Genomic DNA, 16,668 nt, shown 5'->3' on the forward strand with positions numbered 1-16,668 from the left:
TACATACATACATACATACATATCAATAAGTTGACAACGAACATTGCAAAACTAGTTTCTAATTCTAACTAGCCTGAGTGCTTTCGACTCTAAATTTGTCTTTTTCAAAGGCAAATACAAAGCAGAGACAAGACAAACAAAACAAAACAGAAAGTCATTGAGGTTACAAAACTTTACATGACTATTTCTACAGGAATAAAAGCTTGAACTTTTTTTGTTTTAACTAGTTTACTTCAAATTAATGTCAATGCTGAAAAATACATATAAATTTTCAAGGCTTTAAGCCCTAGACACATTCTGTAGAATTTAATTAGATTCAGTTAAACTGTTTTTCTGATTTTAGTAATAGCAATATTGATATCTAAATTGGTAACACCTGTACAAACACCTGCTCATAATGACAGTATGCTTTTTCAAATTTGGTATAATTCTGTTGAGTGATTTTGACAATGTCCTTTGAAGGATTTTCTGTATTTAGCAACAGTAGCCATATTTGATACTGAATCCATGTCATTTCTATATATCTGAAAGCCCTTAAAGCCAGAAAGCTTTCTGACTAAGGAGTTTCAAATTTTAGTTGTGTTGCATTTGCTTGGGGGGGTCGGTATGTGTGTATGAAAGATCATCAGAACTATAGCTGCTCCAGTTTTTGGGACTTTAAATCATAAATGAAAAGACTGATCGACTGATTGCCAGGCTCAACTGTTGTATCAGATTATTTTTTTCTCCAAGTAAGAATCCCTTAAAAAACAAATATCTGGGGGACTCTGTGTGTGTGTGTGTGTGTGTGTGATCCCAGATGTGCATTTGTATAAATTCTTGCTATATTGTGTCTAACTTTATATTGCACATCTGTCACACCTGAAAGTTTTTTTGATTTCCTTGTTTAATATTTTACTCTAACATTATTGAAAGGGGTGAACTTCCTTTCAAGACTTTGTTCTGTGTTCACATGCTTGAAGAAGACAAATGTTACCATGTCAATTTGAAACTCAATGCCATTTGACGACTTTTTTTTAACGAAATGTTTTTGGCAATATAAACTATGAGCTATCAAGAGAAATCATTCTGCACATTGGGGATATTCATAAAGGACTATCCTTACTTTCCTTAATACCAAGTAAAGAAAATCAGGGAAATAAATAAGAAAACACAATCTAGCACCATTTCATGACTATGCCTGTACTCCCATTTTGAAATTATTAAATCTGATTTAGAGCTCTCCAGTAGCACTATTTTTAGGAAAGATAGAGAACTTTATTGGACACATCAATTACATACTCTACTGCTGGTAGGGATTTACATCTTGGTCAAAATGGGAGTACAGGCATTTCTCATTTAGTTTACTATTATTTTCCCTCCCTTGCAAACTAAGATATTTCAGCTCCAGTAGTCATTATGCTGGAATATTCCATTCTTCTGAGAAAATCACTACCCTCAAAATGCTGCCCCAGCTTCAGATTGCATCACAAATTTGGATGCAATCACTCTAGTGATGCAACTGTTAGTGCGATATGTCAAGATCACACATTTTGGTATCAGAATATCTTGCAGTGACTGCAGAAAAATTTGAAAAGAAAAGAAGATTGATCTCATCATAAACTGAAGTGCTCTTCGTCTAATACAACAGCATGGCAGTATTATGTTTTGCATTACAGAAATTAACTTAAGTTTCTGTAAATGAGAATAAAATTTCATAAGAGTCTGATAGTCATTTCTTTATTTATAGCCTTCTTTAAATCATAATTCTCTATGTATCCAAAACCTGGCCATGAGACAATTGTTTATTTTGGAACCCAGATGCTACAACTGTAGCCATGTGACCTTACATGTACTATACCGGCTGACAAAGGGGTATATAAACCTCACATTGACATAACTGTGTTAAGATGAAAAAACGAATCAACCCAGATTATTCCCTCTGATGATTTACAATAGTAACAAAACCAGACAGGAACAGAGTTTGACTATGACACCCCAACAAACAGGAGGGTTCGCTGCCATATCCAGTCATTATCTTCTCTGAATATCCAAGAACTTAAAAGTTTCCCTGTAAAACGTGTCAATTACTTAAGTGGTTTTTGGATGATGGACTAAACCATACACTTGGCTTCATGGCCTGTTATGCAAAAACTAATGATGATTCTGTAAAGAAAATGTTCAGGAATTCAAGACATGATCGTTTATTCTCTTTAACTGCAAAGTTTTGAAACTATCTTGAATTTTCTTTAGCAGTAACAAGATTTACAAATAAGCTGCTGTGGTGGACATAATGGATGTCAACTTGGCACCATTTTCATCATGGACCAATATGGAATCATAACAAGTCTTCTGATAGAAACTCCATGTTGATCTGACTTTCTGTTTTAGAGGAGCAACAATAACAAGTTATTTTTAATTGATGCATACCATATTGGGCATGTTCAATTTCAAGTTAGCACTATTTCTACTAGTATGACCAAATGGATTTTTAATGTGAAAAAAGTTTAAAAAATACAAGTTTGAATTGACAGGAATATCAGTCAGCAGTTACCAGTACCAGGTTTCTATTTACCCAGAAATAGGGTGTGAGAATTTGAAAAACATATCAATATGGGAAAGATGTTGGTGAAGCAAGAAGAAATCTGGGTAAACAGGTCAGCATCGTGACAAATCTGGATAACTGGGTCACATTCCTGCTGTTTCAGCACAATTTAGTTATGGTATGATGTGGGGGGAAGAGTGCCATCCTTCATTTAGTAATGGTTAGCCAATCATAATTTATATCTAAGGAAAGTGAGTGTAGGATTATGATATAGAATATAGATACAAGAGAATAGTCAGAACAAGATACAAGTTGAGATATGATATGGGAACATAACAGAGCAACTTCATACAAGAACTTACAAGATGTAGTCAGAAAAAGAAACAGAGATATACAAGATGAGGAATTAATAGAAGAGATAGAATACCTTATAGATATTATGAGTGGACAACTATATCAAGAAACCATGTAGCTAAAATGTAGTGGAGAACTTGAAGAGGTGGACAGAACTCGAGATTATGTATTTTTGATATAAACAGTAGTTTGCAAAATGACTTAGTGTTTTAAATGTTATACCACTGAATTCCCCTCACCCTGAAGAAGAAAGCTCTTCAGCCAGAAGTGGTAGACTACCCAGTTGGACAGACAACAAGACTCAACGGGTCAGACTAGTTCTGACTAGATATCATAAGCTTTTTGGTAAAAGCACAATGTTGACATTACCTGCCATCTTCCAGGACAAGTAGTCGTAAGATTTTCAAAATGGACATTGAGGCAGCCATATCTTAAGTCACATGGGCACCATTTTCATTTATGACCAACCTGACATCATGTCTTTCAGTGAACACCCCATGATGATATGATCATTCAGAAAAATAGTGGTAAGATTTTCAATAGAGATACAGAGGGGCACGGTTCTGCTGGTATACCAGTTGAATTTACCATAGTATTCTTTACAGTGGTACATAGCATAGTACAATTTCATTGTACCAGTACTTTAGTAGTTTCAGCAGGTATGGAATGTACGGAAATTCAAGAGTAATCTTGTTACATTGCTGGTCCATAATTGCTGTATACCATGGTACATATCACAATATATTCTGAAATACAACGGTATACCATAGTGCATGACTGGTAGCCAGATACAATTTTCAAGATGGCCATTGTGGCAGGCATACTAAACATTGGAGTGGCACTATTAGAAAAATCTAGGTATCACAAGAAGTTGTTTAGTAAAACTCCATGTTGACAGAACCATCCATTAAACACAATTTTTGATTTTGGATCCACTACACATTATAAGAGGTCTTTTAATGAAAACCTAATGTGTTCTGTATATTGAATTTTATATTTGTTTGTTTTTCTCCATGATTATAATTTTATTTTGTAAATGACCTTGTCCAAAATGAGCAGTAATTCTTAATTAAAACAAAAATAAAAAATAATATAGTCAATATTTTTAAGAGAGTTATTGTAATTACCCCTATAAAAATATCCAATCTAACTGATGTTTACCAAATTCTATAATTTTAGTAACAAAATGTTCTAGAAAGGAAAATTCCATTAAGTCATAGCATTTCCGAAAAATGCTACTTTACCTAGGTCAAGCAGAGGGCTTTATAATCTTGTTTATCTCTAAATTATTTATTCGTGCTGTAAGATCTTGGAGCAGAATCATTTTTATTTGTTGTGTTCAGAAAATGATTTGGGTAAAATTATATAGTAATTTTCACTGGAAATACACAGTGCTCTTAAACAATATTCTTGGACCGAAACATTCACTGGGAATTATAGTGAATTCATACAATGACAACTTGGATTGTAATACTGTGATTAACCAAACGACTGTTGTGACATCACCACATCACAGGCCAATACAGGCATGTCAACACCTTCATTGTTGAATCTTATTTCGAACACCACTTAAATTTAATTAGAACATTAGGACTGGTGATAAATCTTTTTGGACTATTTTGGAATTTAATTGACATTATTGTAAACTTTACAAATTTTCACTTTGTATTCTAGGGAAATAAATTATTTGTTGAATTTGTTGGAAACTTTTTGGATAATGTTTTTGCTGTAACAGAACCAAAGATGTTCTAAATGGAAAATCCTATTGAATTCATTGAAAAATATGGCTATGTTTTCAGATCTCATACAGTTTATCCTCATTCAGGATGCATTTTGATGCAGTCTAAATTAAAGGTGACCTATTCCTTAAAATAATCGATCAAGGAAAATATATAACTTTGATACATTGCTTTATTCAGAACATACTGAACTTTCTTGTCAGACATTCTATATTTTACTATAACATTTTAATGCTGATGACCACCTTAATTATTTGCAGACTTGTTTCATACAGATTTTGGATTGTGAACATCCATCAATGTATGAATGCATGCACATATACATGTATACATTTAATGACAGAAATACTCAAAAAAAATTTAAGATATTCTAAGGTAAATTCAATATAAATGTATTTAGAAGCATACATTATTAATATTATACAACATGAGATGGATCAAACTGAATTATTAAGCATATTGATGTGTCCTTTTACCCGATTACGCCTAAGACTGGCAGTTGTATACAATTTGAACAAGGGAAAAGTTGTTCTTGACTCCATCTTTTGCCCTTCATTTCTCACAAAATATCAAACAGCAGTGAATAAGACATCTCTATGTTTAGTGGTATTGATGCAACTCCTGTTAAATATAAAATGTTGGTGATACATAGTTATTTCTGTTGCTGCTGCATTTGAGCTTGTATTTTCTTGACTGTGGCTTCATCTTGCTGTGACATAGCAGTCAATTTTTTGCCAATTCTATCATGAATTTCCATATATTTGGCTACACATCTGTCTATACACACTGCTTCTCCTTTGTTCAAGTCAGGATCTTTGTACTTTGGAGCAATACATTTCTTTTGGCAGCAGTTACTCATCCTGAAAATTAAATTCATAAAATATTACTTTCAAAGCATCTTTAATATATGAAAGGGTTAGGTGAATTGATAGGACTTTCAATTTGTTTTTTTTCTTCTTTCTTTTTGTGGGTTTAATGCCATTTTGTCAGCACTTGATAGGCTGCTGTGCTTAGAGCTAGAACCCAGAAAGAACCATGGACCCAAAGGAAGCTTATTGGCAAGCATTCTCACATACACATGCTGGCTAAGCCCAAAACTCAAAACAAGGCTGACAGAGGGGAGCTGTTGGCAATCAGTAAAAGTGATTGCCTTAGACGACTTGGCCACCTGGAACCCCAAAATGACCTTCAAAATTCGTTTAATTAAATAACCAATGGAAAAGATTGCAAGAAAAGTAGGCAGGGCTACTTTTATTCAAGTACTGAACACTATTCAGTAGCATGATGTACCAACATTTGTTTCCTTTTCTCACGAATGTCATATTTGGTGCAATATCTATCAAAGTTTAAAATAAAAACAACCTGTACCTATATCAGTATATGATGAAATTTGTTACACAAAATATCTTCAAAATTCTTTAGAGCAGTATGTCACTACATGCAAATTTTAATATGTACACTTAAATCCACATTCTGAACATTACTAATATGTACACTTCACATTCTGAAAATTGTTACAAGGATAAAGAAGTTTTCACCTTCATCAAATATCAAAAGAACCTGAGGCAAAAAATTTCATATTGTACAGGAACAAGGCATAACAGCTCGAACAAAGAAAGCTTTATGTCTATGGTGCAATAGCAGAAATGGGAATAATTTTTTGCTCTCCATCCCTCCCTAATCCTTTTAACACAATAGCAAAAACTATGTAATATGGACATGTAAGAGACAAGAAAGTTTGTAAAATGTGTCATAATTAGATGATATAATTAAATTTTCATATCATTATACAGATATTTTAAATTTTTTCATAGGTTTTTGAACTTTTGAAACTTATTCTTACAAAAAATCTGGTACAATCAGGCACATATGTAGGTGACCTGGTTATATTTTTTAGCTTTTATATATATATTTTTCAATTTTTTGTTCCAATTTTTTTAATTTTTTGAACAAGGAACTTTTTGATCTGCAGATAAGTTCACTAACATTACAATTTTACATATTTTCTTTCTTCTTAAGCATATGATTATATTTTGAAGCATGACCATTCAATTAGAAAAGACACTGAGCAAAAAAGTGTCATTAATGAAATCTTTCAAACTGACCTTACTGGAGAAGTCATGGGAGTATTTTTTAGGGGTCATCTGGGTTAGATAATCAGCTTCTGTCCCAATAAGAAATACTATAACATCTTCATAACATGCAGAGCTGTCCCAATAACAAATACTGTAAAATGCTTGCTGTTGGTTTCTGGTTACTAGAATAGTCTATTTTAGTAAAAACTTTGTCATATGTCATCTGCATCCAATATTTGCAATGTCTAGTTATAATATTTCTAAAACAAATAGGAAGAACTCTTGAATATATGTGTTCAGAGAGATGTAATTCCAAACTTTATGGAATAATAAATATCAAAGATGGTGAACTAAATCACATCCGATGCTTGAAAACATAAACTGTCCCGAGCAAATATGGAACCTTGTTGTTAATGAACTCCCGTTTGCTTCAAAACACCAAAATGTTGACAGTGTTTGGGACCCCCTGGTGACATTCTGGTTGGAAATTATAAATTAGTGAATGAAATGACTAAATTTTGGGGATCTTTTATCCTCGAAGCCTTCACTTTTTAAAATAGGTAGGAAAGTACAAACATATGCTGTGAGAATACTACAGTTAATTTAGCAACTATTAACATACATTCCCATGGTCCGAGTGTCCTCTGATCACCCCTGTTTTGATATTTAGATGGTCCGAGTGTCCTCTGATCACTCCTGTTTTGATATTTAGATGGTGTGAGAATGTTATGACACTTATTATCCAGATCTTATAGCAAATAAAGTGATTATGTAAATTACAGTAATTTCAGTTAAAATTATGTCCCCAGTCAGTTATTTGATCACAAATTTTTTGGGTCCAGTACCTATTTCCAGTCATACATATTATCACCTGATATTTATGGTTTTGGTAGCTCCAAGGTGATACGTCTTACATCGTAGAATTAACATATCTGGGTCAGTGTCTTATTCTGTATGACTATCCCCACCCACCCACCCAAAAATTGAAGACCCATCCTTGAACAATATCGTTTCTTCACTTTTAATCGAACACATACCCCCAAACAAACAAAAAATTCGCACCGAAAATATGTAATACACATCGAAATTGGGTTCATGGGTGTAAACTCTATCGTTACCTATTGTACATGTCGGCCATCATTTCTAATTCAAGATCAGCAACAAGTTTCAGCTGTGCTTCGTTTAGCTCTGCCATTTTTAAGAATTTACAAATTTAAAATATCTTTAATCGTACACTATATAATGGTTATTCTACGCTACACGTGCGGTAAGCCGGTGAATGTCAACTGTTCGGAAAGACAACACCCAATCGTTTATTCCATAACAAAGGTAAGCTAATCGAATTTCTTGTGACAAACATCGTAGGCATTCGGAGGATTCATGACATTCGGACCTACTCGGCTATTCCTGCCAAACAAAAATACAATATATTTTATTCGTAGAATGGACCTCGAAGTTGTAAACATGGCCTCAGACCACATTATTCTAGACTGGCGTACGTTAAAGTTACAGTTTGGATACACTAACGCCATTGCATAGCAGTCAATATATAGAGCTATGTAAACGTCACGATCTCCTCCAATATAATCAACATAGTTTGTAACATTTCAAAACAAGTCAGCTGTAAAAAAAAAAATAACCAATAAAAAACACCATTAAACAAGGTACTTTATATATTTTTAGGGGGAGGGATATCATACTGAGTTTGTTGTCCTAGGCCATGTTATTATTTACATTTCGAGCGCCATGTTTTTTTTACGTTACATTTACCTAAAGATAATTTTGGTATTACAAGAAAATAGCATACTTTTCAACACCCCTCGATTTTGTTATATTTAGGCCGTAGCAGACGTGCATAAAGAAGTCAACCAAGGTAGCTGTTCATCTGTGTGACCACAGGAGTATGACGTTTTATCAATATAGTACGGCGAAATCTGTGACATCATGAAATCACCTTATCGGTAATATAATGAACTTTGATATTACCGATAAGGCGATTTCATGTTGTCGGAGATTTCAATGTACTTTATAATAAAACGTCAGACTCATGTGATGTGACAACCAGTCACCAAAAACGAAAATGGTTGTTCATTTGTGTGAAGCTAGTCAGCAGCAGAGAGGGCGAATAGACTCTAAATGGTTCACCCGTATTTTCGCAAAATAAGCCTTCCTGTGAAATCGCTAAAAAAAAAAAAATGTATAAAAAAACCACGATATCCAGCGTAAGACAACTCCGTCGATGACAAATTGGCTTACCCGGTTATCGCCGATGGGTTTTTTCTTTGCGATACACCGAAGGAAAATATGCGATTGTGTCGGTGCCAATTTGGAGGCGCGCCCTCTCTGCTGCTTGCTGCTAATTAATTATAAATTATTATATCATAATATGGTATATCAGGAATTTTACACAGCTAGATTAGAACGAGAGCGACTAGAAGCAATCAAAAACTTTATTTCTAACAGAGATGAGTTGAGAAAAAACTTACATTCGCGACAAGAAGCACAAGTTGAATACGCAGCGGAAACGGAACAGTTATTTAAACCCGTCACTCCGGTTACTGGAAAGGTCTTAACTGCTATTAGGGGACCTGAGAAGGAAGAGATTATTCTTCAAATATTAAAACAGACTGCTGCAAAAATAGCTCCCCCACATCCTCAACTTGAAAAAATACTCGAAGGTGATGCTGGTGGAAAAAAAAAAAAAAGGAAAAAAGGGAATCGATTTTAGGGAGAAATTTACTGAAGAAGGTATAGCAGCAATAAAAAAAAAATTAAACCACTAAAACCCAAGGAAATACTCTAGTTTGCTGCTGGAGGTTATGATTCAAAAGCAAATTTTTTAAAACCCGAACATGTTAAAGGTGTAAGTTGTAACTCGTGATGAATGGTCTGATTGGGTGTATAAAATAAACCAAAACATTGGTCGAATAAACAGAAAAGAAATATTTTATAAGACATATTTATCAGGAATGAACAAATATGATGAAATGATGCAGGAACAACAAGAACGAGAACAACAAAAACGAGAACAAAGGAGACAAAAAGAGCAAGAAAAACGACAAAACGAGAACAAAGAGAACAAAAACGAGAACAACAACAAAAAGGCAAGCAACACCAGAAAGACCCTCCCTATCAACTTCGTCCTCCATTGCAACAAACAGAAAAAGAGATGTATTATCCAGATGAGGAAGAAGAAATACCTTACTATACACTTTATCCTCCAGAAGAAGAATTTTACGATGCGCCTGGTGCTACTGGCAGTGGTTTGGGAATTGGTTTTATTGCCTGTCCTAACAATATCATCGATGACGTGCAACGGTTAGAGGTTCTCAAAGGAGGAAAACGAGCTGGAAATAACTCACCGGAAATAATTAATGAAGCCGCTGATATCTGTCGACGATTATTTCAAGGCGGTATCATAGACACTAGTATCTACCGAGAACTCATTGATGAACTCGTTGATGAATATCACAGTGACTAATTGTTAAACAATAGCAAATAAAATAAGATGATCATGTATAATAGACATTATAGACCCGCACAGGTCAGAGCAGTAAACTCACGATTACCAAACTATAGAGCAACTTACGGAGATGGACTTGGTGATGTTGTTCAGGGGTTATTCGCGGGGTTAGCACCAAAAGCGGGACCTCTTGCAAAACAATTATCGATGAAAGCTATTCATGTTTTTGGTGAAAAAGTCCCTGGTGCAATTGTCGATGTTGCTGGTAAGGCGTTCTCAGCAATCAAAGAAAGACTAGCGCGATTAATGAGACGAAAATCACCACCAGTGCAATTACCGAGCACCTCGGATATGCCTGTGATTGTCAGTAAAGTAGTAAACCAAGCTGCAAATAAAAAACTAGCAGCCTTAAATAAATCAAGGGCTTGATGAAACAGAAAAAAATATCGCCGCAAATTTGATAGCAGGTGGTGGACTTCGTATCAGACGATAATTTAGATCACCATTTGAAAAATAGGCAATTGTATAAAATGTTTAAACACATATCCGACCCAGCATTCAACATAGATTAACCGGTCCAAAAAGATAAATCAGTGAGTGATTATCAATTTTATTCCTATGACGCGCGACAACCAAATCAACGGGGGCGTATTGAACTTCAAGTTCATGAAACAAGTAGATATTTCTTGCCCGCTGAAGCTTTTATTGAAGTAGAAGGTGAACTCGTAAAAGCGGATGATACTGCATACGATGCCAATGCACGAGTTGGTTTTGTCAATAATGGGATTATGGCATTGTTTAGTAGCGCCACATACATGATTGATGGAAAAAATATCGAATCGATTCAGAATGATGTCGATGTTGCTACAACAATAATTGGTCTAGCAAGATATTCTGATGATTACACAAGATCAGCTGGTCCATCGATGATGTTTGCTAAAGATATTACCAACAACGCCGATCATATTCAATTTACTACGAGATGACCAGAAAAACATTCTTCCGCTGCTGATGACGCAGATGTGGAGTCGATAATTATTAGTGGTAGCGCGATTTGCAACTTAGGATTTGCAACACGCCGAGCAATGTTGTCAGGAGATAATAGAAGGTTTTCGTGTGCGATTCCACTTTCTCACATCTTCGGATTTTGCAGGGATATTAAAAGGGTCATCTTTGGAGTTTACACAGTTGTGCTCGTAAGAAAAGGTGATGACAATGATGCGATCTGGCGTGGAGCTGGTGTTGCTGATGCTGGTAAAGTAAATATAACAAACTCTCACTGTGGATGCCGGTATTAACTCCATCAGTTACACAAGAACCGCGATTACTCTCTTTTATGAATCAAGGTGGTAAATCATTGCTATCATGGTTAACAGTAACCACAGACGCCATCCAAAGTATCGTCAAAGATATATTTACTTCGCATAGAGCTTCAGAGCAGGGTGTTTCTGCGCCACGACATATTTTTATTGCGCTGCAAAATAATAATCGGATGGGTAGTCAGGAACGTTCGCATATGATATTTGACAAATTCGACGTTACTGAGGTTTCATTGAGAATAAACGGACAACAAGAACCGTCCGAAGATATATCATTAAGTTTCACGCATAATCATGTGGCGCGCGCATACCGTCGCTGTCTGACATTCCTGGCGCGTAATATTGATATAGATACTGGGACGCAAATATCACAGTTTGATTTTACAGTGCTGTATCCAATTTATTACTTTTCGCTGGAGCATCTTGATTTATCCAAGCAATCTATCGTTGATATACACTTCCGAGCTCGTGTTGGTACCCCACCAGTTCTCGCGGCTGGTCCGCCAGTTGTTTACGGTTCTTACAGAGCAATAGCGGTCATACTCAGCGATAAAGCAATGTTACTTGAAGGTGCTAGTGGTCGAATGAGAGTTGTTGATGCACCAGTGGAAAACATGTAGACGATTAGACCAACCGCGTTTATTATAAAAATGTCATACAGTCACATTAATGTCACTCTGACTCCAGGTCAGGCGAAAAAATTACAATCAAAAAACGCGAGCGCATGTGGGGCAACGATAACACTAGCGCGGGATCAAATTCCTAATGGTGGCCCAAACAAGTTATCGTTGACTAAAAGTCATCTAAAACATTTCAATAAAGCGAAGCAAGCAAAAGACGGAGTTCAACTTGATTTCGCTCCAAAAGCCATCAGCGACATGATTAAAACCGGTGGTATATTTCCACTTCTCGCAGCAATACCAGCGCTGATAGCTGCTGCTTCCCCAGCTGTCGCAAAAGCAACCGCGTTAGGTGCTGTTGGAACAGCTGATGGAATGGCATTAAAGAAAGCAACATGAAAGGGATGTTAAAAAAAGGGAGCGGGTCTAAGACTTCCAGGAACTCCGCCCTCATGGTATCCCAAGCGCCGTTGAAAACACAGAGTGTTTCGCCGATGTCACATTTTGATTTGCTCGATGCCGCTAAACAATTAAATATAAGAAATTTCAGAGGTGTTTTTATGCGAGATCAGTTACCGTGTGAACCGAATAATCCAGAAACTGGAACTATTAATCTCGATAACAGCGATAGTCCATGAACTCACTGGGTTGCTTACGCGATACATCCACTTGGAATTGTTTATTTCGATTCGTATGGGTTAGCACCGCTAGTTGAATTCCTAAAATACGTACATAGAGTACGAAGTACTCCCGCTCCCATTCCAGTCTGGTATTCAACGCTACCAACACAGACATTAAAAGATCCACCAATATGCGGCCGTGAAGTAATTAATGTACTTGGCGCGTTATCAAAATCAACCAAACCAGCTCACAAAGTCGTGCACGAGTATACCTTGGATAAATTAAATAATCCCTAAAGAATAATGGTTGATATTTACGGAAGATCTCTCAGCACGAGTAAAAGTAAAAAACGCGACGATGTGGATTTATGAAAATGTGCGACCAAAGATGAAATCGACAATCGTTTAACTCTCTCCGGAGTAGACCCAGATGATGTTATTTTTCAAGACCGATAGGGAAAACTAAAAACCAGCGATATCAAATGGCATGAAATAATTCCTAGGGTTATTGGAGCTACTCCGGGTAACATCCCTGTATTCACTGACAGCGGAAAAATCAGAGACTCAAGTATGTCAATTGCCAGCATCAAAGATGAAACTGCAAAAAATGTTGCTAAACGCGTGAAAAATACCGGTAACACAATGACAGGTGAACTCAACATGAATGGAAATAAAATAGTGGTGTTAGCGGATCCAACATCCGACGAAGATGCCGCGACGAAAAGGTATGTTGAAGCCGGCTACAACCTCGTTGACGGTAAATTATCAATATTGCGGGACGAGTATGACGTTCACGTAAACGCGTTTACAAATCTCCGTAGAAATTGTAGAAAAATTAATGAAACCGCAGAAGAATTCTTTGGTACCCCATTGACCGTTGACGCAAAACTTTCTGATATCAAAACTAACATTGACACAATCAAGAAAACACAAGAAGATATAGTAAGTGGAATTCCTGAGATTGTTAACAAAATTAGTCTAATTAAAATCCCACCTGGAGTTACTCCCGGGTATATTACCAATATCGTATACACGGTGTCATCTGGATTCGCAGCATGGTCAAAACAAAATAATACTGTCAAATATACCGCAACAGTAACTGGTGTGTATAGACTGTCTGTGTTCAGTGCTGAAAAATTTGAGATATTTACAACATATCCATGGGACATTCCACCGACAAGTTTTCCGGGCTCGTGACTATCATATTAAATAGCGGAACCGAAGAAACATTTATACTGGAAGCAGCCGACAAGAAATTAACCGCAATATCTTACTGGTGGTGTTTGGAATTTGTAGATGAAACACCTCAATTGTATACTGCGTAAAATATAATAATGTCAACGACAACATCGATGACAAAGTCATGTGTCCAGCAATATAGATACGACCAAGTACGCGAATGGCAATCAGAGCTAAAAACCATCATTGACAAATACACAGCAAAAGTAGAAAAATATAAGAGACGAGCAGTTATTCTTGACGGTGCAGTATACTCGGTATCTGCGTTAGCTGCATCCACCGGAGTAGTATTATCAGCGCTAACGCCAGTAACAACTGCAATCGCAGTAACAATATGCGTTTCATCATCAGCGGCAATTGCAGGTGCTTTTAATATAATCGCGAAAAAGATACCAACGTGCACGAGCACAAAATTGCACGATTATGTCACGCGGCTATACACAACAACAGCAGCATACTCAAAATTATCGTCGCTGATATCATCAAGCCTCAACGACGAAACAATATCAGATACCGAATTCGCGATGATGACAAACACATACACAGACTGCAAGCAGTCCGAGTCCCACGTTTTGAAGGAAAAAATATAAATAACGATGTCAGTGACAACGTCGGAACTACTTCAGCAGATAGCCGCAAATACAAATCCAGTAAGGACCACAATGATAACAGTAAGCTCAACCAAACCTGAATTCAGTATTAATTTTCCAACTGCGATTCCAGTAAGCGAGATCGCGCTGGTACAGTTGCGAGTATATCACAGTCGGCCCAATATCAGATCAAAATCATTTGGCGGATTACCAGCAAATAATTCGTTTGTGTTTCCAAATAAAAATAAATAAGATGGTACACCCGACTGGAACGTTGTTGGAATACCAACCGGGTCTTATCAAATCGAAAAAATCAATGAGGAATTACAACGTCGAATAAAAAATATCACCGGGAAGGAATCCAAAATAACAATAACCGCTCACGAACCAATGCTGTCTTCCGCAATTGAGATACCCCCCCCCCCCACTACACCGTGGATATATGTCAGAGTTCGATCACAACAGTGTTAGGATGGCCTGAAATTCCACCGCCGGAAATACCGATACCACCTGAACCAAAATAGTCTGATTATGTCACAAACAAGCAGTCATACCACGAAGTTACCCCGTCGTACAAGCAACGTCTACTTGATATGAAAAATTCAACATAGCAAACACCGGCTGGTTATCTTATCTTTATTAATAAAGACGATGTAACCTGGCATATTGTTCAGGAACATCTCGGGTATGGAGTATTTAAATATTTAGATATTCGCCTAGATGAAATTATTGAATACTTTAAAATTATTAATCAAGAACTTAGGCGACAACTAGAAAAACTACAGCAAAATTTGCAAGAACATCTTTTTGATGTAACAAGATCATGCAGCGAAATCATTAAACAAATTAAGATATTAAATCAGCTTGTATCCGACATGAAAGATATTAACAAGCGAGTAATTCAGGTAACAATTAATACTAAAGCGATAGATCGCAAACAACAATTTTTTAACTGCACATTCGATAACAGAAGCTGATCTACCGAATTTTAAATTTCCCGGATATAACTCAGACGAACTGCAAAAATCCACCAACAAAATCATTGATGAGTTTTTCACTGATATACTTGAACAATGGAGAAAAACACTATCACCGGCAACTATTATCCGGTACAATAATGACCCAACGGGGCAAGTACGACATGTATCCCCGGAAATCGTAAATATAAGCCAAGTGGTCGCGGTCAATCTTATATGTGATGTTATCGATAACAGCTACAGCACGGACACAACAATGTCAAATCAAACCCAGCAAGGATTCATTCTTTATTCATTCACGCCAAAAGATCCACATAGATTTTTGATTGTGCAAAAGCAAATCAATCCAGTCTATCTACGATGCCATAATCCACTGTTATCAAGAATAAATTTCAAACTAACATACCAATTAGGCCACTTATTGGATTTGAGGAATGAAATGGTAAATATTAATCTACTTGTGCGATCGTAAAGATCTGCCATCGTGAAGATCTCATCGTGAGGATCTCATCGTGAAACTGTTAACAGATTCAAGAAAAATTCTCCTGACAGTCAAGGTGGATATTTTTTTACTGACTGTCGCTCAGAATTATAAGAAATTTATTTTTTACTGAAAATCTGTCGACGCTCTCAATTCGAAAAGTATTTAGCTAGCAAAAATCTTGTAAATCCAGCAAATTTCAGTGAAAATAAAAAAAAAACATAATATTGTCAGTGAAAAACAAAACAAAAAATATTGAAATCAGAAATTTATTTTTTACCTTCGATTTCATTTCCACGTACTTACTTGATTTTCACGTACTTGATAAAATCAACTTTCGTTTTCGATCGCTTCACTATCTGACATAATTTTTCTTAATTGTCTCACACGAGAATTAATTATTTTTTTGTTGATTCATATTCAAGAGATAATTTGTGATCTAATTTTTCAATTGCACGAGACAACGAAACAAATTATTTTATTCGCGTTTCTTCTACTGTGGCTAGTGATTGACACATAGCCGTCTGAATTTTCTTTATAAATCTGTATTCAGATGGCAGAATATATCTTCCCTGTTGTTTAGCCTCCTGCAGTGTTTCAAAATCAGAAATTATATTTTCAGGATTTAGTTCATCGGTTATATTTATGCCGTCTTGTTCTAATTTTT

The 16,668-nt window shown here is 36.0% G+C and overlaps 1 protein-coding gene across 2 annotated transcripts; it reads right to left on the reverse strand.

Annotated features, from left to right (window-relative positions):
* Positions 1–4,771: 4,771 nt before the first annotated feature.
* On the reverse strand, positions 4,772–8,655 carry LOC149775278 (mitochondrial import inner membrane translocase subunit Tim10-like). 2 transcript variants are annotated; one of them, XM_089943973.1, is made up of 2 exons: positions 8,500–8,655; positions 4,772–5,477 (listed from the first exon to the last, which is right to left on the reverse strand). In XM_089943973.1, exons 1-2 carry the CDS (start codon positions 8,547–8,549, stop codon positions 5,270–5,272), a joined length of 258 nt encoding a protein of 85 aa, XP_089800099.1. In that variant the 5' UTR covers positions 8,550–8,655; the 3' UTR covers positions 4,772–5,269. The 2 variants fall into 2 exon arrangements, with proteins under 2 accessions (XP_089800099.1, XP_089800098.1); XM_089943972.1 differs by lacking the exon at positions 8,500–8,655 and adding an exon at positions 7,811–8,017.
* Positions 8,656–16,668: the final 8,013 nt, after the last annotated feature.

The sequence above is a fragment of the Sinohyriopsis cumingii genome, chromosome 19, assembly GCF_028554795.1.
Source record: "Sinohyriopsis cumingii isolate HCF-2022 chromosome 19, ASM2855479v2, whole genome shotgun sequence".
In the NCBI taxonomy this organism is placed as follows: Eukaryota; Metazoa; Mollusca; class Bivalvia; order Unionida; family Unionidae; genus Sinohyriopsis; species Sinohyriopsis cumingii.

What these genes read in the sequence shown, in the direction of transcription:
- LOC149775278 (XM_089943972.1), bottom strand. Translation starts at nt 7,887, where the DNA reads ATGGCAGAGCTAAACGAAGCACAGCTGAAACTTGTTGCTGATCTTGAA. An exon ending in ATGGCCGACATGTACAATAG is followed by an intron (nt 5,478 to 7,810) that starts GTAACGATAGAG and finishes TTTAATTTTCAG; the next exon opens with GATGAGTAACTGCTGCCAAA.